Source organism: Aythya marila, assembly GCF_965140915.1.
Source record: "Aythya marila genome assembly, chromosome: 5".
Taxonomy (NCBI): Eukaryota; Metazoa; Chordata; class Aves; order Anseriformes; family Anatidae; genus Aythya; species Aythya marila.
The window spans coordinates 10056412-10079074 of NC_139046.1; the positions used below are offsets into that span (position 1 = coordinate 10056412).

The window sequence follows — 22663 nt, forward strand, 5'->3', positions numbered from 1 at the left end:
TATCAGCTAAAACTCTTCAACAGTTGAAATTCTTTTCAAATACTAATTTACAGAAATGAGAAGTCATAAATCATGTAGCAACTAGCAACGGTTTCTTTTTTTTTTTTATTATTATTTTTAAGTTGTATTTATCCATAATCGCATTCCACTGCACCTCACGTTCAAATTTGAGTCCTTTTGGCAAGGACTGTTTGTATTTGCATGACATATCTGCATCTGAAAGTTCTACACCTAACAGAGAAAATCTGAGTGCGGAGAACATCTATTGGTGTCATTTTAACTAGAGAATCCTGCATAAACAGGAGTAGGAGACCATAGAAGAGAGTAAGGCAAAGAACAGACTACATATCCTGACCAACCCTATTTAGTGTGTATACTTTGTTAAATGACATCTTATTACACTAGTGCTCATCCTTACTATGTAATTTTACTATTGCTGATTCCAAAGTAAAAGATGAGGTTTCAATCTTAAAAGGAATTTTTAGAATTAGTTTGACTCACTATGGAATCTTTAAAAGGATAAGTAAACAATATTCTTCACCCTGATATGTGGCAAAAGAAAACATTTGGTAAAGGACAAAAAACTAGGCATTCCTCCAATGCATTTCCTCAAGTTCTGGAATTCAGTAGGGTAGGGAGCTTGAGTCCCTCACTTCTAACAGCTATTGAAGGATCTGCCTTCCCTGGAGTTCCAATTATTTTCTGTACTTGTTTATATGCTTTGTTTCTAGCACAGCCTATGGCAGTTAAGTTCCAAAATTAATAATGTGTAATGGCAAAAAATATATATATTTAAAAATATAACTGCTACTTGATTTCATTGCAGCTGTGGGTGAAATTATGACTAACAATGAAGGTCCATCTTCAGACTTGCACTTATTGATAGAAGCACCTATCAACACAATTAATCATTTTATCATTACCACTGAAGGCTGTGAAGAATTAAAATACTAGCTAATAAGACCAATACTTTACATTCAAATAATGTTTTTGCCTTGAACTTAGTGATGGAAGAAATACACAATATAAATGATTACTAGTGAAGAGTGACAAATGAAATCTCATTCTGACAGCATGAGCACCTTAAGATAAAAATTGGGACCTCTGAAGAGTTAAAAACAAAACAAAAATACCCCAATCCAAAAAAAAAGTTCACACATATCAAGTTACTAATGGCAGATTATGGGTTACTGGACTGGCCTGGGGGGAGTTAATAACTCTTCTTGTTATAAGGACAAGAGCAGAAACTTACCAGTTTTATTTGGACACGAGCCATTACAGAGGATCTCTTCTTTACTGAAGGCATTAATTACATCATGCAAGTGGAAGTTCAAAGTGCAACAAGCACATTAATAACCCCAGCAGATGGCAGCACATGCACATGAATCAACCAGGAGAGCACAACACATTATCAATAGATTAAAAAATCTGATTATAGTAAATACATACTGTTCCTCTGTCAACTTCAGTATTCCTTATGAAGACTCCTTCTGAAGAAATTCCAAAATCTGTGATATACATGATGTTATTACAAAGTTACCTTTTCCTACAGAAATTCCCATCACTAGTAGGCAGAGTGAAGATTTGCCGTTCTGTGTGTTTCGTTTACCCCCAAGGGTGTTTAGATGTAACACAATTTGTTTACAACACTCAGTTGAGAAATACTGTTGTCCAAGAAACAGTGTGTTAGGAAAATCTGTTAAACCATTTCACTATAAAGTATGATAGCTTATGATTCACAGGAATTACTAAAATGGATCTGAGGAAGTAATGTTACTGAATAAAGGAGGAAATAAGCTAATGAAATTGCCTAATATACAACTGCTCCTTTTCACTCTAAGTACAACTTAACATCATTTCTTTAAATTAATCATCACCCCATTTTCCCCAAATCTGCTTCCTTTTTTAATTTTAAATTGTGACAATTGTTTCTGTCTAGAAGACTAAGTATTACATGATCTTCAAATCACTGAGTTAAAACAGAAAAGATGAATATTCTTCCATATACTGCTTTTGTATTCATGTATTTCATGAACGCAATCACACACCATTAATAACTAAATTTAACTTTTATTAAGCATGACTGCACAACAGAACAGACAAACCCATTTCAGTTCTACATATAACACTGAAACCACTGACCTCATTTTTAGTACTAAAGATCTCATGGATCAGAAAAACAAGCTGAAAAGATGAAACAAAGGTATAATGAATCAGTAACTCAAAAGCATTCTTCTGCCATACAGGAAAAGGAAACATTATTTTTGTTGTATGAAAAAAAATTAAAAATTGTATCTAAAGTTATACTTCAGATCAGAACATAATCCAAATCTTTGTCTTCCTTTGACTTTTTTACAAAGACAATACCATTATATGACTTCAGAAACTGCAAAAACTAGACAAAGAAAAATAAAGAAAAAAATCATGACCCATTACTCATGAGCATTCAGACAGAAAAGGAACAAGTAAACCCAGGTTTGCTTTGTCTTTCATGTCCATTGTGATACACCTACTCAGCAATATTATTAAATTGAAAACTGCATCCTGCTTTAAGTAAGTTTGTTTTATGAATAACCATCTGCTCTAGGTCAGCATACTTTTGATTTAAAGAGCAAACATACACCAAGCTCTACTTCAGTACACTTACACTAATTTTAAGGAACAGTCTTGCAAAACAAACATCCAAGGCTTATCTAGAACACAATTTTTTAGACTACATGTAATACCTCTTCCTCTGAAGGACTTCAAGCAATATTTAAACATTCAACACAACAAGCTTATGTAGCTGATAAAGGCCATCTCTTTCCTGCTGCTTTTCTGACTGGTCAATGATATGCTGTGAATCCACCTAATCAGAAGACAACAGATCAAAGTTACAATTCAGTCTAATAAATGCTTCCTTATACAACACAGTTAAGGAAAATACTGCCTTGTTCTACTTACGAAGGGTTTTGACTGTTTCAAATCATACTGGCATTTCAGTATGTTACCTATTTCAACATAAGACATTTTATAATAATAGTTCTTATCTCAAGATTTGCCTGAATCAGAATTCTATGCCACAGTCATTTCCAGGGCATTACAGATAGTATGTTAAGTGATGACATAAGTAATGCCCTGAAACTGTTTAAACTAGAATGCAATCCTGATACAGGGTTTATCCATTAACACATTACAAAAAGCTAACCACTAACATAGCTGAGCAAGAGATGATCTTGACAATACCAAAGAAAAAGCAATTTGTATATAAAAATACTTAGGCTTAAGACAGTAAGACACATTCTAGACCCTTACTGAATGCCTACTGGAAACATGTGCCCTTGGTGTTTATCCACTGTTGTCAGTCTTTCCAGAAGAGACCCAAATCCCTTATTTACATGCCTTAGAGTAAGAAAGTGACATGGAGGGTGCATATGCAATTCTTATTCCTTCACTCTGCAATTTCTCACTCACTTCTACTTAAGAATATGCACTCATTTATCATGAGAACCACACAAGGAATCTAATGGCCTGCAGAGGCCCTTTAAGAAAGGTCAGATTTCTATGAGTAGGAAGCTATACTCCTCAGCTCTAACCTTCCCAGATTTCAAGAACACTGTCTTCTGATCCCATCACAGCAATTCTAAAATATAGCACATCTGTCAGCTTAAGAGGAAAAATTACCTGAAAAAAAGCAACCCAAAACAAACTAAAATATGCATCCAGATAAATCCTGAAGAAAAATTTATCTTTAATGTTGTAACTATTTAATAGGAAGAATACAAAATTTTAACTTCCAAAGGTAAAGCTGCCTCTACAAGCTCAACTCAAATATCATAGTGTTCTGTTTGAAAAGGCTAAACATCTGTACACAAAAAAAAGACTACAAAAATACCTTCTCGATGCAGGCAGATGCATGCAGAACGGTTTTTATGCCTAAAATTCAGTCCTATAGTGCTTTCAGTATCTTCAATTTTAGTATGCTTTTGTTTTGTTTTGTTTTTTTGTTTTGTTTTTTTGTTTTGTTTTTTTTTTTTTACCCTCAGGCTCAAAAGACTTCCTATCAAAGGAAATTCTACCTTTGACCACTTAACTAAGTATACTGGGGTACTCCATTTTCATATATTTATTTATTTTTAAATTGCATTTCTACACTTACTTGATTCCATTGATACGGCTTCTCATACCACTTAGGAACAGTATTATCTCGAGGTCGTGATTTGCAGATCAAACTGGAATTAAATAAATATAACCTTAAGAAATAAACTTGCATTTAATTATAAGAAATGTATATAGCAGGCACAGCCGTGTGTCTGTAAGGTGTCTATGCTGAAAGGAATCTTAAATTTCCATGTTAATTTAGTGTAACTGGTTCACTTACCTGTACTTCGCCCCTTTAGTTTAAGAAGTTGAAAGATAAACTTACAGGGTCAGTAAATGTGGGGTTGGTTTTTTTTGTTGTTAGTTTGTTTGAAGTAAGTATTATTTATTAAATTGATAAAGTACTAAAATTTGCAAATATCATTTATTCTGTACATTTTATGCTTACATGCTTATTCACTATAACATATAATAAAGCTATTTTTAGGGCATTTTGTTTTGCAAGACAACTCTATTACTATAGATTGTCTGTCTGCTCCTGTTATTTCCTCAAGCTGTGCAAAGTACAGCAGTAGTAGACTTTAATTAATTCTGTCTAGATGTGTTTTTCAAATGCACATTTTAGTCTTAAGCAGCGGTGACACACTGTAAATATAATTAGCTTTCAAAAAAGTAATTAAAGATTGTTGAAGCTACATTTGTATGTATTTACTATTACTAACAAAATCTGTTTTTTTCTTCCTTCAAGTCCTTAAATTAAGGTGAAAAAATAGTCAAAATTATCAAAGATCTTAAACATAGGAATGGGACATGACAATAACCAGAGTATTCCTTTTATTCTGGATTCTTTTTCTGAAATTTCTGAAGTAACACATTTTTTTACCTTCTAGAAGAAAGAGACAATCACTTCTAGTTTCTTGATAGGATGACACCTCCCCACGATGCAGAACCCCTGCTGTAAGCTCCCAAGTTTAGCTGCCTGTGTCCCAGAGGGAAACACAGAATGGCTCAATAGCCTTGACTCAGACAGCCAAGAACCAACTGTGGAAAGGCCAGAAAGAGGTAAGAAAGGTAGAAAAAATAGCAGTAGGACTGGTGGGACAGAATTAGTAGCAGCATAAAGATTCCAGGAGGGAAAACGTCACCACAGGAAGGTTTAAATCCTAAAGACAGACACCCAGAAGGCTGAGAATAGCTGAGAAAAGCTGTCAGCATCAGCACTGACTGAGCCAGTAAAGACAGCAACACCAAGGACCTGTGGTTGCTCCTTCCCTTCCTGACTGGCTGTAAATGTCTGAGCGACCAACCCCAAAGAAGTCCTGAAACAATACCAAGTGTTGATAAACTTCAAGAAATAGCAGTGACATTTCTGTGTCCTCAACTTCTCATCTTAGAGTTGATGTCTGAGTGTAAACTGTTACTGTCACAGACAAACAGGCACCTTCAGAAACGTCTTGTGGTTATGCTTCTTTCTCTCTCCACTTTCCTTGAATTCTCCCTGCAGTTACCACATGAATCATGCAAGCAAACTTCACTCAGCTTTGAAGTCTAAACAGGGTAGTAGATGACAGTGTCCAAAAGCAACACAGACACCAACTGGCCTGAGGTACTAGGACACAAACAGGAAATTAATTATTGCATCAGCAGTACGTCCAACAGCTGGTACTTTAGCAAGAATTTTGCAGATGCGAAACACCAACAGGGAGCTGGCAGTTTGCACTGGTGCTACTTCACTTGGAAGTGCAAGTAGTGTACATCTCTGAGGTACAGCTTCCACGAAGTTCTTCCACCCCCTTCTGGATGTACACACAAACCACAAATAGCTAGCTTGAAGCTGACAAGTTCCTGCAAGAGATGTCTGCTGGTCAGCTAACCTATGCTAGGTATCATCTAGCCCACATCTTCTGGCAGTTTTCCATGGCTTTTTAATTTCATTTCCTCTTCAGTGCCTCAAATGCTAAGACTGACTGCCCCTACACTTGTTAATTTATTATAAAATGCACTGTATTTCATTTTCTTTCCAATATTGGAAATTAAAGCAAGTACCCATACTCCTTTAGTAAAGGCTGTTATCTTTTCACAGCTGGAGGGGAAAAAAATCAACTGAACAGGTACATTCAAAAAAAACAAACAAGAAACACCTGAAAACTAATTCAGCATGAACAGCTTGCTTTGATAACCATTTTGATAACCTAAGGTATTAGCAGTTAAGCTTAAAAGCTTCTGATCTGTATCAGTATGAGAAACTACCTCATTTTGGCACAGTTACTTTAGAAGAGCTTACTGTAGAAAAGGGTCACATTTGCTAGACAGAAGAGCAATACTAGAGGGCACAACAACTTCACTTTAAGTTAATTTAAGTCCAGTCAGCTCTTTTTTGAAATCTGTTCAATACAGAGCCAGGTAAGGATGAGGAAAGCCTACTGATGATGATGTAGAGAGCACTAAAAATGCACACTAAATTTATAAACCAAGGAAGATTTTTCATGGCATGCTCTGCCATCACAGATATTGGAAGTAACTGCTACAGGGAAACTTCATTGACCTTGCTCCCCTGAACCTTTCTCAAACACTGCAAGCTGGAAGAATTCTCAAGACTAGCTGCACTGATTTACGACAACCTTTTTGGAGTCAGCATTTCAGTTACGAGAAGCAGGGATGCCTGCTGGAGAAAAAGGCAGGTGGCCTTCCTTCAGTTCATTTCAGTTCACAAATTAACTTTGGACTTCCAGCAGCATCTCTCCTCAACAGGCCTGTTGAGGGAGGAAAGGTAGCGCACACACAGTCTGAATTTCATCTAGAGGGAGAAAAAAATCTGAATTTTTCTGTGCTCTTATGTCATAGGACTTCAGTAGCTTTGTCCTGGGTGCACAAAAGCAAAGACATCAGAACTGGTATCTTGTGGAACAGGTTTTACAGTCTAGGTTTTATGACTATTAAGTGATCAGGCTTCCCTGAAGAACCAGTGCTTCCACAAGCAGTCTAAAGTTGTTGAACATACTGCTTCATAAATAAGCCAAGTAAATTAAATGCATCATTAAATGAAAACACCCTATATTATCATTTCCCCAAAGCCTAACCTGAGCTATGCTTCAAGCAATCATTTATTTTGCTTTTGCTGAGAAAGTGAAACACAAGTTCTTATTTCTAGAAATGATTACCTTAGAAGCATCTCACGAATGTTTTCCTGCAGCTGTGTCATTTTCTCTTGGTCAGAGTACGCTGCACATTCACAGAGCAGCTTATTAATGGCTGTCCTCAGGATGTTTATCTGTAAAAATAAGTGACAGAATATGAAGTACTATACACCAGTCCTAGTTCTGGGTTATAGCATATTGACATGTACAGAAGGTGGTTATGGCACCCATAAAACTCAATTTTAACTGAAATATTATTAACATAAGCAAAAACATCTGAAGCTTTAGAAACACTTCTTCCTCCAGATGCATCACTGCTGGTAGAAGAGGTTTATAGTTCCAGCTGCTTGAAATCGATCTTCAAGTTTAATCAGCTATGCTACAGAAGACACAGGCTACTTACCACTTGTCTGGATATCCTTCAACACAGATTCCTTCCATAGAAACCTTTAAGGATTTTCTCAATCTGTCCTTAATTGTTAAAAATGCAACAGCTTGGTGCTACCATTACAGGTATGGTGCCATGATTACAGATATCACACACATCAAATCGATGCTTTCAAAAATAATACTTCACCTCATCTGCACACTAGCATGTCCACTACATCCTTAAAAAGCCTCTAGAATACACTGGTTATCTGCTATACCTGTACACAGAACTGCTCAGGTTATGTGAGGTCGTTCGGTATCTAAAATCTGAAGCACAGGTTAAATACAACTTACTATGCTGTACAAGAAAGCGTACATACTGTCCTCTGACAGACCTGTCTGCAAGTTACAAAAACACTGTATTGAGGAATACAAGGGCTTTTATCTATTGACTGATCTGCTCCGGGAGAAGCTTACTACAGATGACTTCTCAGAATTGTGAAATCAAACTGAAGATTGCAAAGAAAAACCACTATGCTCATCTTTAAAAACCAGTAATTCTAAAAACATAACAAATATTGATATCTGAGGAGTGTAAAATCAATGTAAACTTTTCTAAACAAAAGCAAAGTATTGTACTGTAATAATTGACTTTATTCAGTAAAACATATAGGGGGTAACTATTTTTCTCTGTTAGAAGCCCAAGGTTCTAAACAAACAGTACAGACACAAAAAGCTTCAACAATTTTCTTAAGATAGCCAACTGCTAGATTCTAGCTACTAGAACTGTTACCAAGTTCTGATGTACCAAATTCTACTTAATTCTTACTATAAGGCAAATAAATATACATGTTTTTACCTCTGATATGTCATCTACTCCAAAATGCACATCAAATGTCAGCTCCATGTCATTCTCTGGAAGCAGTGGAACCTGACGAGTCTGACTCCAACCCAAGCCACACAGAACACCAGTAAAATTCTTTCCACTTTCATCAATCCTGTACAAAGAAAATGGTCACACCTAGAGATTAACAAACTAAACTTATATGAAAACAGACTTAATTTGTCTAAGCTATGCAGAACAAGATACAAGAGTTTTAAAGAAGCTAAAAACTTTTAGACATTTACATCTAGTCACACTACTTCTATTTTTTTTTTTTATTAAGGTAATGAAATAAAGCTAAAGATCTAATATTGAAAACAGTCACAAAATAGAAAAAAAAATCACATATGCAAGTTGAAACTTAAATAAAGCAAAGCCAGTTTCCCTGTGTTGAAACAACAGTCCACAGATATGAGAATTTAAACAAAACCTAACATTAATCCAACTGCCAGAGCTCAGCTTTCACAAAAATCACGCAAGTTTCTCTCCTCATGTGGATTTAAAACTTGCCCAGTTCTAGACTTCCTGCACAATCGTCAGGAACTGTATTACACCAATGTGAGAATCAAGTCTGCAGTGCCGATTTCTATATACGTGAAACAATCTGTCTTAGCATACAATATAATAAAGCTGATAGAAGGTAAGAATTGTATCAACAGGAATGAAGAGAATATACTAAATAATGAAATCAGAGCAAGCAAGTCTGTCGCCAATTTCTGAGGGTCCTAAACAAAATAAAGAGCCACTTTAAGAACACATTAATACCTAAGTTCTATAGCAGGAGCAAACAGCATGCTAAGGAGTGCAAGTAGGCCAGGAATAGGAGGCATCAAAGATGTTTCCTCTAAAAGCACGGTAGATCCTGTCAGCACAAAAAAAATTAAGAAGTACGTAATGAAAGTGCTAATCTCAAAAAGATGTAATGTAGAACTGAAGTAACATATTCGTTCACACAGCTATTCATATAAAAGAGCCCAGAAAAACTGTCCAAACATTTGTATTAGGAGTTACCATTGGCATTTAATGACAAAGATGCGGCAACCAACAACTGCTGAAAGGAGTCTTCTGGAGCATCATCGATAACAACAGAATTTATGCTTTCCTTGTGTACGAAAACACTTCTGAGGAGAAAATAGAAAAATATTTCCAACGGTAAAAAAAACAAACATACAAACGTAAGAAATGAATCCTTTTTATTTCAGAGTACAACCTGAATGGATAGCAGTTAATGGATTTAACTTATAAGAATCTCTATTAGTGGATGTATACAACTTAATACTATTTTCTGTTAAGGCATTAAGACATCTTCAATAAAACTACTTTTCTTAAAGCAGTAGTCTGTATTTCAATGCAATTGAGGCTTTACTACTTTTGTATTTTCAATGATTAAAAACCCTGTACAAATCTGCAAGAGTAATGAGGATGGGTTTTGCCAGTTTATGAGAAGGAACAGTTCAGAACACGTCTGTGCTTCACAATGAGAGCATTACCATCATTACCATACCTGAACTTGGATACTTTGGTCATACTGTAGCATTTTACCTCATAAGGACTGAATGGGCCAGAAACTGTCACCTTCAATAAAAGAACAAATGACGTTCTCATTAGCCAGCCTAAGGATCTTTCCCCATGAAAATACTTTATAAATGAAAATACAGAATGCATTTCAAGATCCTGTGTGTGCACTGAGCAACACTGAATTGATGAACAGGTAACATTTTCATATCACCCATCTAAAGCAAGCTTCGCATGCTGAGGCACCTAAGCGAAAGTCATGTCTTTTCACGGGTACTAGGAATTCACAACTTCCCACAGGCTTAAGGAATTTAAGTTCAGACTTCATAAAGCATCTAACAAAAATCAGGCTATTTTTATTTACATGAGCAGGTCTTTAATCTTGGAAATATCACACTTTAGAAAAAGTAAGTAGTTAAACAGTATTATTCCTGTGGGTAACCTAAGCACAAGTAGGTGCCTGAAACCCTGAATTTTGTCAGGTTTGAAATGGGTAAAGTTATAATGTAGACCAGGTTTAACTTGTAACCAGAACACAGAACAGGATGCAATCCTATACAACCTTGTTTTATATTCCAGCTTAGTAGTGACTAAATGTCTCAAAATACTTAAGTAGGAGTAAATTCTCAGTTTGGGATTGACAGCTGAAGAACACCCACTGTTTCACTACTATCACACAGCACAGCATTCTCTGAACCACTTACCCTGTGTCACCTTAGTTATTCCTTAGCTTAACACTCTGTATAGTTTTTAAAAAGAAGTTAAAGTTTCCAGAAGAATCGATAGGGTCATAACCCTGCTTTTTGCTGCAGCTTACATAATGAAGATGTCTATGCACTGGAACACTGGCGTTCACTTTTTCAATTTTACCTACATCTTGCAGTCCTTGAAGAGCTGCCTTGGAACTTGCTAGTAGCCAGTTCAGTTAGCTCTTAAGGCTATGCCTCAAAACTTCATTAAAAGCTGCAACAGATTAGTTTGCAGTGGTGGTCACATCATGGCTTCCTACCCACAGGATGTAGAGTACACTATGAATAGCATCAACATGGTTTGTTATTAAAGGTCCTTCTAGTCTTCATCTGTGTTCTAATAATGTGAGACAAAGGATCACGTAATGCCACACCAAAACTCATTACCTTATGGGTTGGTGCACCAGATCTACTGCCAGAAAAACAGTTCAATAATCTTTCAATTAAATGCTTTTCTTCCTCTATTGAAGGTACCGATGTTTTCTCTTCTTTCTTCATTTGGTCAATAAATAATCCCTTCAGCAAATCATGGCTTTGCTACATAAAAATGAAAGTGTCTTAAAGCCATGAAACACATTTTTCTATGGTTGTTTTTCTTCTGTGTGTGTACACAAGGAACACAGACATAGAAGTACAAGAAAACAATGCTTTCATCACCTGTCTGATATAAACCATGAAAAATGCAGGAATTAAAACTCAGTTTCAATGAACCATGAAGCAGTTCAAATAATTCCATTATCTTTTGAAAAACAAACACCTCTTCCAAAAGGGGTCTCAATGCAGCAATGCTTTTTGTAAGAGCACAATATTTATTAAACACATCGAAATGCTTAAACAGGACTACGTATTTTTACTTGTCTAGTCGCATTTGGCACAGTTTCAAAACTTTCGCTCAACTTCTGAGGACTTCAGACAGTTTGAGCTGAAATACCTTAGTATAAGAAGAGTCAAAGAAGCTTACTGAACATACTTGTGATTTGTATGATTCTTCCGCTAGTTCAGCGTAACACTCTTCAATAAGCACATCTCTAATATTCACAAGGTCCTTGTGCCTCGAGTAACGGAAAGCATCCACGTGCAGAACATTGTGCACAACTGAATACACCTTCACCAGCAGAGTATAACCATTTACTAGCGAGGCAAATCTCTGGCTAGCGCTGTAACTCCACCGTTCCCCACATACAAGAGATTTTGCAGATGGACGCATCTTGCATATCTTGAATTCTAAAGCCTAGAGCAAAAACAGTAAGAACAATGTTTGCCTGAATACGTGCTGAGAAATCAGGACAAAAATCTTCCATTTTCTCAACAGTTTGACTCAACTATAAAGTTATTTCATCGTTATTGCAGAGGCTTATGTTAATTTCCTAAGACTGCTGTAAAGCTACCGGCATAATTCCTATTCTGTATTTGCCAACACAGCTATCATTGCATCTCTCATCACTTCAATACTAGTACATAGTTGCAAATGAGGCATAAATAAAAGATAATTCAGTATTAATTCACCATCCACATTCAAATCTTTTGAGACTACAAATGCCTTCTCTGGGAAAACTTTACAATCTGCAGTTTTTTGACCATGGTAATAGAAAAAATAGCAGGACAGCTACAGCTATTCTGCCCTTGGCAGGCAAGAGTCAGTCAGCTCTAGTTTAACCCATTTCCACAATCACTACATGCAATTATGGCTTTGAATTAATTTAAACCAGGAACTCTTTTCTTCTAGCCATAATTTTGGAAAGGTATAAGGGTAGGTCATTTAAAGATTAGGCATGGAATAGAAATAGCTTTCCCTTTATTACAACTGAAGAAAACTCAAAGAATGTTTCTTGCTAAAATGATAAAAAGTGGTACAAAGCAAAACCAGAGCCTTCTACCTGTTTTAAATATAAGAAAGCTTTCTCCCATCTATTTGTCCTGTGACTAATAGTATAGCACAGCAGGAGCACTGATGAAGCAAAAGTACCCTGCATGCAAACATTATGCAAGATACTGTGACTACAGACTTCTGCCATGCAGATAAGCAGAGATCCTACACTGCCACTTATCTGTGGCAGAAACAAAGGGGATTAAGCAGAGGAAAAGAAATTGAACTAGTCACTGACAGCTTCTCCTCTCCAGGCCATTTCCTAGGCTCTATAAATGAAGCTATCATTTGCTCAGTGGTTCTTAAACAAAAGCACAGTTGATCTACTGCTCAACCTGTTATTCCTGAGCTTCTCATGTAAGCAGGCAATACAGGAACCAAAACAACACTTTCTAGAGAGGAAGTTCTGCTTCTCATAGAACTGATAACAGCAAAGCAACTGATGACCAAAAATCAACAAGCAACCTAAGTCAGCTGTTAGAGCAATTTCCTCTCTTTCCACTGTTCCTGTGATTGCAGGTGGGAGATGGAACCCAGTGAGTCACAGAAACAGGTTTAGTTCAAACATTCAATTAAAGAAAAAATACAACATGGGTTGTATCCTCCCCTTTTCCCCAGCAAGTGCCCCTAAGGACAAAACATTTCTCTACAATTATATATAAAGCCATCAGACACACACAAGAAATACTTCACCTGTGTAGATGTACATTTATCCACCTGAGTAAAGGTGGTTTGCAGGTTGTAGGACATTACCGAAATACATGTCAGTTTGTTATTATGATGAAAAGCATTATGATTCAAAGATACGACGTGAAAATATCCATTAAGCAGCAAATAGCACCAACCCCTACCTGGAAAGGAAGCTCTTGAAGATGGCTCGGAATCTCTTTCAGTTTTTTTAAAGGCACTTTTGATCTATTGCCATAATCTACAAAAAAAACCTGGAGAAAAATAAAAAAGCATCAAGAGCATCAGAGATTCCACAGAATTAGAAATGCTAATCGTAAGCAAGGAAAGTGACAATTAAGTTTAATAATTACAGTACAATCTTACCAAGTGACAGAGAAGCAAGTTCAATCTGAAAAATATGCATATGAAGACATGTCAAGAATAATAGGTCAAATTGTATATTTATTGTTTGATCCCTTTGCTTACACATCCACTCGTAATGCAAATCTGCTAAATCTAGAAAGAAAGTAAGTTTCTTTGAAATTCTCTCTCCCTGCAATTAAATCTGTATATCTTTTTTTTTTTTTTTTTTTTTTTAAACAATGAACAGCACTACCTAAATTAACTGCTTTTAAAGAAGCAAGGACAACGATGAGGTTAGCACTATTATTCACTGGTTTTTCACGACTTTAGAGTTGATACTGAGCCTTGTTGCTTGCTTATAATGGTGACACCAAGGTATGTTAAAAATAAAAATTGAGTAATTCAGCAGAGAAATGGACTGTGCAAAGGTCAGTTTTACAAAAAACAAAAGGTCTGTCCTTAAGTGCTGAATAGAAAAGTACTGGCTTGGGAAATTGGGATCAGTCTTGAACTGTGGTGCTAATTCTCATTGCTGATTTTGGCCCCAAAGGCCAAAACATTCCGATGAAACTCGCTGATTATCGAAAACTCAGCAACAAATACTGATACAAAAAGGTCAGGTGGAATGGGCCAGAGAACTGAACAGGAATGGGGAAAAATATCGTGTGAAGTCGTATTTTAGGGAGGTCATTATAATTCCTGCTATAGAATTTATAAATAATAATGGCGCTTCTAATTAGTTGTAAATTATCAAGGAAACAGAACCAAGCATAAGATGACTAGAGGTTGCCCATGTGAAAAAGCTACCAAAAGGCAACTAAAACAAGTCTTGAAGCCAGAAGTTTTCTTCTTTATTTTGCTTTGCTCTGCTTCAGCATACACAACACTTTACTGTATCCTCTAATTTTAAGACTAAAATAAATACTCCTGTCTTCTGGAAAAAAATGTTATTCATCTCTTTTGGCAACATTCTATTAAGACTAATTTAGCTCTAGTTTTCTAGGTTTCTTTACTAGAATGTTTATAATTGTCATGAAAATAATGCTTAGTCAAATTGCTTAGTAAAAAAAAAAAATAGCTCCAAGATTGTTAACCCAATTATATCATACCAATTCAATATGACATAACATATTAGCATACCTCTGCAAAATCTCCAGAAACATACAGAATACGAGCTCTGTAGTATACTCTGTTCTCCAGACAAGTAAATGGTGCGAGACAAAGCAACTCTGGATATGGAGACACTGACAAATCCACCAGGTTATGGTAGTTAATTTCAGCAGTTAGAGCCTGAAGAACAGTCCTGTTTTTTTCATCTATCCTGTATCCCCAGAAGTGTCCAACTTCTACTATCTGAAAGTATAAGAATTAGACAGCTTCAGATCTCTCATTATTTCATTCTTTTACATCAAATAATAAAACAGCTTTGAGCAAAATACATGAAAACAGTCCTACTCCTGACAAACATAGAAGCGTTCTCATACTGGAATAATGCAGTGAGGCATTTCCCTCTCATAAAAGGTTGGTCTTTATTATATAATGTTGTTTTTATATGTCTCTGCTGTGCAATTACAACACACATTTAATCTAAATAGGCTCTTAGATAAGCAGTGAGCACAAAGTACTTATTAGAAGGCCACTTCCAAACAAAATCAACACACTAAAAATGTAAGGTATATGAGATAGATGAAATAGATGAACACAGCTATGGTGCACTTTCTTGTTAGCTAAAGAAGACCAGAGTTAGCTACATACATCAGCAAATCAGCATCATTACTGTTATGATTAGCCATCCCTTCAGGAAACTGAAATGAACACTGTTATTTCAAATCAAATTGAATAAAGTCTTTTTTGGATTGCTTACTGATATCATCTACCATTTCAGATTTTACATCAAATGTGATTAAAAAAGAATGCTCACAGTGTAAATAAATACATAGGACCATTAGTTAAAACTAATCATAGTGAACAAAACTGTACAGCACAGATCGTTAACGGACTGGAATGCATCTGATCATCAAATCCAGTAACTTATTTGGACCAAGAGACTTAGCTGAATAAACTGAGGAAAATTCTTTTCTGCCACTGAAAAACATGTCACTTCTACCAAGAGTTGGTTTAATACTTCAGCCTATAGTTTCCATTATCCTAATGGTTTGGATATATTTTATTTTTTACTTTTTGAATTTCAGCAGCATATATATTGCTTTATATTATTCTTTTTTTTTTTTTTTTTTTTTTGAAAATACAATAGTGAACATGAGATTTAAAAATTTTCAGCTTCAGATTTCAGCAGTATTTGTACATAAGCGTAATTTTCTCCTAACACAACTTTCTATGTATGCAGTGTTTTCTTGAAGTGGTCATGCAGTAACAACTCATGTCTCACACCTGCAGTTTCTGAATAAAACTTGCCAGATAACTGTAACCAGCTAGTTGGCCCAACCCATCTCTGCAAAGTTAGCTAGGTACTGATTACTAGATATGACTTACTTCAGGGTTATAGCATTCCTACCTCTGTTACACTGATGGACAGGAGACGACTTGGAATCATCTTTGACAGTTCTGTAGTACCAAATGAGATTTCCACAGGCTCTACTGTCTGTTTCTGATAGTCCACATTTACTCTAAAACATTTATGGAATAAAAATGTTAAATACTTCATAAGTTAAAATTCTGGGTTTTCTGCCTTCACTCCTACTTACATTGACTCACCACACAGGTATGCATCCACAGTGAAGGGAAAAAAATTAATTGACAGAAGTCATGACATTTTGCAAGGAAAAGATAAGTACCTAGGATGCATTTATGTACATAAGACCTTTATTTTAAAAATATATTAATTAGATTTTAACTTAAAATTAGTAGAGAGAAACAATGTACTATGGGAGAAACTAACATCTTTATGACCAAATACAGGAAGATACACACTAAGAAGAAACTGTGCAATCAGGTTACTAGAAATCCAAAGAACGAAGGTTAAATAAATAGTGAGTTTTCTTTGCTATGGCATGCCTTAGAAGGTTGTTTTTTTGCTTGTTTGTTTGCTTTTTAATAAATTGAGTATGTTACAGCACTAAGACACATTCAGCGTATCATTTTTTTCCCCTGAAATATAGCTTTCCCTTTACATGACAGAAGTTAGCCTTCTGGCTTAAGAGACTTCCTTCTTGAATCCCTTAAAAATTAATTTTCATTAAGATCTTAAGTACAGTTTGGGGCACAGTGAAACTGCTGGAAGCGTTTTAATAATTAAGTACAATCAACTGGAAGTGAAGTATTCACTCACACTTGAGCCTTCACAGTTCATTCCTGCCTTCCGATTTTAGATTTTGGATTTTAAAATATTTAAATGACTACAGACCAATCAGGAGCTAGACAGATTGATTTGGCTAGGACATATGGCCAACTTGCCAGATTGGTAATGCTAAGATTCACAGACTGAATGTAACAATGAAACCCCTGTGCCAGATTTGTCTAGAACAAGCAGATATAGTAAGTCATCTTTGTCCATATCTCATCCCTCAGTGTTTTCTGTTATTTTCCTCCTCCCCTACTTCTGTTGTTACATTACCTCCCTGCCCCTTCTGTTACTTCCCCAAATGTCATTCCTTTATTTATCCTAGAAATCCCTACTTTGTCATGAACCAAAAATACTGTATAAAGCCCTGTTTCCATATGCCTAAAGCAAATGGACTACAACCTTAAAGAAAGACAAAGTACGCTCAGATTTCTCTTATTTCTATCTCTGTAAAAGATTCTGTTTATACGAAGTTTATGTCTCTGTTTTTTGAGCTTAACACCTCTCCCTTGCTGACACTTCCAAGGAAAATCCCACTGAATCCTATATACCTCATTTCAACTCTCACTGCACAGAAATCCATTTTCCCTATGGAATATGATTACCTTACAGACTCCATGCTTGTAGCCGCCACATGTTGCAACTGCCTTTGGATATCATCTGGATAATGAACTTCCAGTTCAAGAGGAATTTTCAGCTGTAACATTTTGATTGACATGTATACTGCAGGAAGAATCTTAAAGCCCTCCATTGGGTTATGGGAGAATTCCACGAAAGCCCTGTTCCAAAAATTCCACCAAATAAAAACAAATACTTGAAGAATCAAAAACAAAACAAGAAAAACAGAAAATTCATTATTTCTTTTCCATGTCCTTATCATAGTAGGACAGAAAACTGTAAGAAGTATTCTCCTCACATACTTTACCTAACAATCTTATAGGACTTAAAATTTTACTTGTATTTGTGGTTGCTGAGCATATTTAATACAAGTTTAAGTTTAATACAAGTTTAAGAAGTGTTAAAATATATGTAAATAAAAAAGAATTAGAGATTGGAAAATGTACATGAATTATCTTTGAGCAGTTGTGGCCCACAGACAGCATGCAGACCAGCTAAACCAGCCAGACACACAGTTTGTGCAAACCAATCTCATGGTACCAATGAACTGAATTCACTAAATAATTGGAAACAAATACAGACAGATCAGCTGCAGTTAAGGTCCCCTGTTACACAACAGAAGAAACAACAGAAGGTGGTCTCTGAGGAGATAGTTTACCAAATATTATTCTCATCAACACATATTGAAGTTCAAAGCTATCTTTCTTATTCCAGCCAATGCATTAAAAACAATTTACTGATTCCAAACAGATTAAATAATAAACTTATTTTATCAGTATACCATTGACAAAGAAAAAAGTCGATTACTAGCCTCAGAACTGAGAGCAAGAGAAAAGCATGATACTTAAAATATTTTGTACTTACCTTGATCCATCATATAGAACCGATTTTACCTGCCCACACTGTCTGAACAGCGACTGCAACTGTTTATGGTATAGATACCCATAGGGCGGAATATTCTTTACCTGTTAAGAAAAACAAAATAAACTTGAATACATTCAACTATTTTAATGTATTATTAACTTCACCTAAATGGTCATCTGTTAGTTTTCTCCTTCATTGAGCTGCAATAGCAATACTCAAACTAAAACCCATATTTAAAAATTGCTACACACTAAATTCTTGAATCTGAAAAGATATTAAAATCCAAGTTTGGCTGCTAATCACAGAATGGCTTGGGTTGGAAGGGACCTTAAAGTTCACCCAGTTCCACCCCATTGCCATGCACAAGGATGCCACCCACCAGACCAGGCTGCCCAAGGCCCCATCCAGCCTGGCCTTGAACACCTCCAGGGATGGGGCATCCACAGCTTCTCTGCGGAAATGCTGCCCTACCCTCCTCAAACCAGCAGGCAACTAGTTTCTTTGTCTAGCTAAAAAGCAAAAATGCTTCTTTGGTAGTTACATTTCTTTGATAATTTCTCCTAGAAGCAGCATAATATCCCTTTTTGCTCTTAACAGGAGAGCTTCCTTGCCTAGGATGTAGTTCTCAATGATGGACAATGTGCACTATCTGGGAAACTGGAGAAACTACAGCCCTGAACACTCTGGCTGAACTACCACATATCAGAGTTGTTTTTAAAATGGCAAAAATGAGCTAGGGAACATCAAGCTGGTCAGCTTCACTCCAGTTACCAAGATAATCATGGAGCAAGTCTTCTCGGAAACCATTTCCAATCATACGATTGAGAAGGTGAATGGAAACAGACATCAATTTATCAAGAACAAGTCGTGCCTGATCAACTTGATTACCTACTATCACAAACTGGCCAGATCTGCATAACAGAGAAGAGTGGCAGACTATCTGCCTTCAGGTACATTAATATTTTTACATGGTCTTCTTTCACAGCACCCTTGTATCCAAGCTGGGTTATCAAAGTCTCAGTATGTGGCCTACAACATGATCAAAACCTGACTGAGCCACTGGGCTCAGCACATAGCAGCTACTTCTTCATGATCTAAGCCTGGCGTAATCTGTAAACTTATTTGTGTTCAATAAATGCCGTGCCAGAAACTCCTTTTGTGCAGAACTGCAATCTTTTCTTGGATATGTAGTTAATCATGACAAAATTCCTCACCAATATGCTTTTTCTCCTTCCTTTTCACTTATTTTCTCTTGTGCAAATATAAGTCTATTCAATGAGGCTCACTGACTTGTAGAGTTATTTTCTTTAAGCATAAAGCATAGTTATTTTACAGTGTTATACCTACTTCAGACACACTGAATATTTTCTAGTTTAAACTGCAAGCCATTCAGCAAAATCAAGTCAACCATTTAAAACTTACACTTATTCAGGTAGCTAAAAATATGTCTACAAAGGAAAAAAAAGGAAGGGTGCAACACCTGAGTAACCTCACAATAACAACGTGTAGTATAGTACCAAGAAGGATATTACAAACAAGTAACACTGAAGTTACAACAGCTCATTTTACAAACAGCCTAATGTTGTACTCTTAAAAAAAAGTACTCATAAAAAGTACATTTTAAAATATTTGTAGTGTTTTGGAATTGGCTGCCTGTGTGACAGTACCAGTCTAATGCATAGACGCAGTTCTCAGTAAGAATCCTTTTTAAATTTCCCACCCACACAATGTTTATTACATTAAATGAAAGGGAGATGGGAGAGAAGACAGCAAGTGCAGATCATGGTAGATAATTATCTCTGTCCAGGCCCAGGACAAAAAAAAATAAAATGAAAAACACTACCCTAACACTACATATTCTTATTACTTAATGCTTGATTAAGACATTCACTATCTTAACATACCAACACAGTGGTTTTCGGATCTTTGCCAGCAAGGTCTCTTATTGCCACTTCTTCATTACATTTTTGATAAGTGAAGTAGTTTGGATAGAAAGCACCAGCCATTACAACCTGAAATCATGAAAACATTTTGCAAGTTACAGCTCATTATATTCAGCTCCTCAAAAAGAGATATAGTTGCAGTATAAAGAGATACTGGCAGATTTTCATATGTTTGTCTGTCTCTTACCAATAATTACTGCAGTTTCAAAGTAAAGCTTAACTCATGCAAATCCTATCCCTTAAAAACATACTTCCATGAGAAGACTTCAACTTCTGGAACAATAATTTAGTATTTCTGCAAGCAGACTTAGTCTATGAAAATTATAATGGTTAACCCTCATTTCAATTTTTAATAAACTCACATAAAAATACTGTTATGACAGCTGTTCACTTTTCACATTACATCATACCATATTTAATGATTTAGGTCTGGAAAGTTCACTGCTAACACAGTTAAACCAATTGCCACTGGCATGATAAATATATGATAAATAGATCCATGAAAAAAAAAAACCAAACACCTACTAATCAGTCCAAATAGGAAAAGAAATGTCATTAAAAATCCACAAGTTACAGTAGCTGAAAGGAATCTAATTTTTCTCCCCAGTAACAGTCCAAACTGAGCACTCAAAACAAGCGAAAAGGTTGTATTCATAAATGTTAGCTCCCCTCCTTCCAACTCAAACCATCCATCTTCAGAGTATTTTTATGATTTTAACAAAGATTAACCTAGATACAACTTTGTCTCGGTATCACCTTGCTTTATTTTGATGAGCTGTCAGAATTGGAAGAGGTAACCAAAGGACTAGCACTCATGGTAAATTTTGAAACACTGAGTATAACACTAATTTGTCAGTACTGCTATGTAAACATCCAGTTGTAACCTTTGTAAATAATGCCCCAAAGAGTCATTACAGCATTACCTGCAAAATGAAGCGTTGCTTACATAGATATTCCTCATCCACAGCAGATGGCTGAGTATTAATAAACATGTTAAGTTCTCCGACTCGTGTTTTCAAGAGGTTAAATAACTCTGCCACCTGAAATTCCAACTCTAAGTTATAAATTACAGTTAAGAACTGTCCACAAATGAAAACTAAAGCTTAGTACAAGTCTAAGCAAGTGTGCAAACCCCCTTACTTTTTATGTGACAATTGTACGTGTTTCACCTAATATACTGCTTCGCATCTCTACTCTAGGTTTTAGAACAACTTGCAGTACTAGATTTTACTCTTGCCTCAAGGCCTCAAGTTCAGGCTTTATTCTTGCCTCTTGCAGGCCTCGAGTTCTTAAGTGACACCAAACAAAGTCCCTGCAAGTATTCCAAGTTCAGTTTGGATGGGGGTTTAGTCAACACAACCTAGTGAAATGTCCCTGCCCATGGCAGGGGATTTGGACAGGATTATCTTTAAAAGGTCCATGCCAATCCAAACCATTCTATAGTTCTAAGATTTATGTTGAATGGTTAGAATGATGGAATATCCTGAGTTTGAAGGAATATGCAAGGATCATCGAGTCCAACTCCTGGGTCCCCAGAGGGCCACCCAAAAATCAGCCACTGTGTCTGAGAGTAGCGTCCAAATGCTCCTTGAACTCCAGCAGCTCAGCACTGTGACCCCTGCCCTGGGCAGCCTGTCCCAGTGCCCGACCACCCTCTGGGTGCAGAACCTGTCCCTAACCCCCAGCCTGACCCTTCCCTGTCCCAGCTCCATGCCGTCCCCTCGGGTCCTGTCGCTGTCCCCAGAGAGCAGAGCTCAGCGCCTGCCCCTCCGCTCCCCTCGTGAGGGAGCTGCAGGCCGCCATGAGGCCTCCCCTCAGCCTGCTCTGCTCGGGGCTGAACAACCAAGGGGCCTCAGCTGCTCCTCGTGCATCCTCCCCTCCAGACCCTTCACCACCTCTGTAGGCCTCCTCTGGGCACTAATGGTTAATTATTTAATGTCACTTTAAACATCTGTTGTTTCTCTGAAAGTTGAGAGATAATACTAAGTGTTCAGTTTAAAGAAAATATATACCTAGATGCATAAATAATATTGTCTAAGTAGGCCTATTTGGGGTATTAACATCTGTAGAAATTAAGAAAAACTTACATAAGAATAAGAATGATCTGTTTTAGCTTACCTCTCTAACTTTCTTGATATGAATAAAATTTGATCGACCCCACTCAAGCTCATCCTGGAAAAGAAAGCAAAAAAAACGCATGCGCAAAAATTGCTAGAATCATGTTTCCTATACTACTAGTAAGTTCTCCCTCATATTCTTCCATGTAGATACAAATAGTAATTACATAAAATGACAGAAGAATTTG

General features: G+C 36.4%; 1 protein-coding gene across 1 annotated transcript in view; it reads right to left on the minus strand.

The window, feature by feature from the left end:
* Nucleotides 1–2755: 2755 nt before the first annotated feature.
* The window catches only part of TDRD9 (tudor domain containing 9), a gene marked incomplete at both ends in the record, with an annotated part of 63824 nt that continues 43916 nt past the window's right edge, over nucleotides 2756–22663 (minus strand). Inside the window, 17 exons of the mRNA XM_082762780.1 lie at nucleotides 2756–2848; nucleotides 4139–4211; nucleotides 7242–7351; nucleotides 8446–8584; nucleotides 9235–9331; nucleotides 9481–9590; nucleotides 9974–10044; nucleotides 11121–11270; nucleotides 11704–11964; nucleotides 13452–13541; nucleotides 14773–14985; nucleotides 16148–16259; nucleotides 17539–17712; nucleotides 18416–18516; nucleotides 20320–20427; nucleotides 21282–21398; nucleotides 22477–22530. Of these exons, the coding sequence (XP_082618906.1) occupies nucleotides 2756–2848; nucleotides 4139–4211; nucleotides 7242–7351; nucleotides 8446–8584; nucleotides 9235–9331; nucleotides 9481–9590; nucleotides 9974–10044; nucleotides 11121–11270; nucleotides 11704–11964; nucleotides 13452–13541; nucleotides 14773–14985; nucleotides 16148–16259; nucleotides 17539–17712; nucleotides 18416–18516; nucleotides 20320–20427; nucleotides 21282–21398; nucleotides 22477–22530 (2073 nt within the window). The remainder of the gene's footprint in view (nucleotides 2849–4138; nucleotides 4212–7241; nucleotides 7352–8445; nucleotides 8585–9234; nucleotides 9332–9480; nucleotides 9591–9973; nucleotides 10045–11120; nucleotides 11271–11703; nucleotides 11965–13451; nucleotides 13542–14772; nucleotides 14986–16147; nucleotides 16260–17538; nucleotides 17713–18415; nucleotides 18517–20319; nucleotides 20428–21281; nucleotides 21399–22476; nucleotides 22531–22663) is intronic.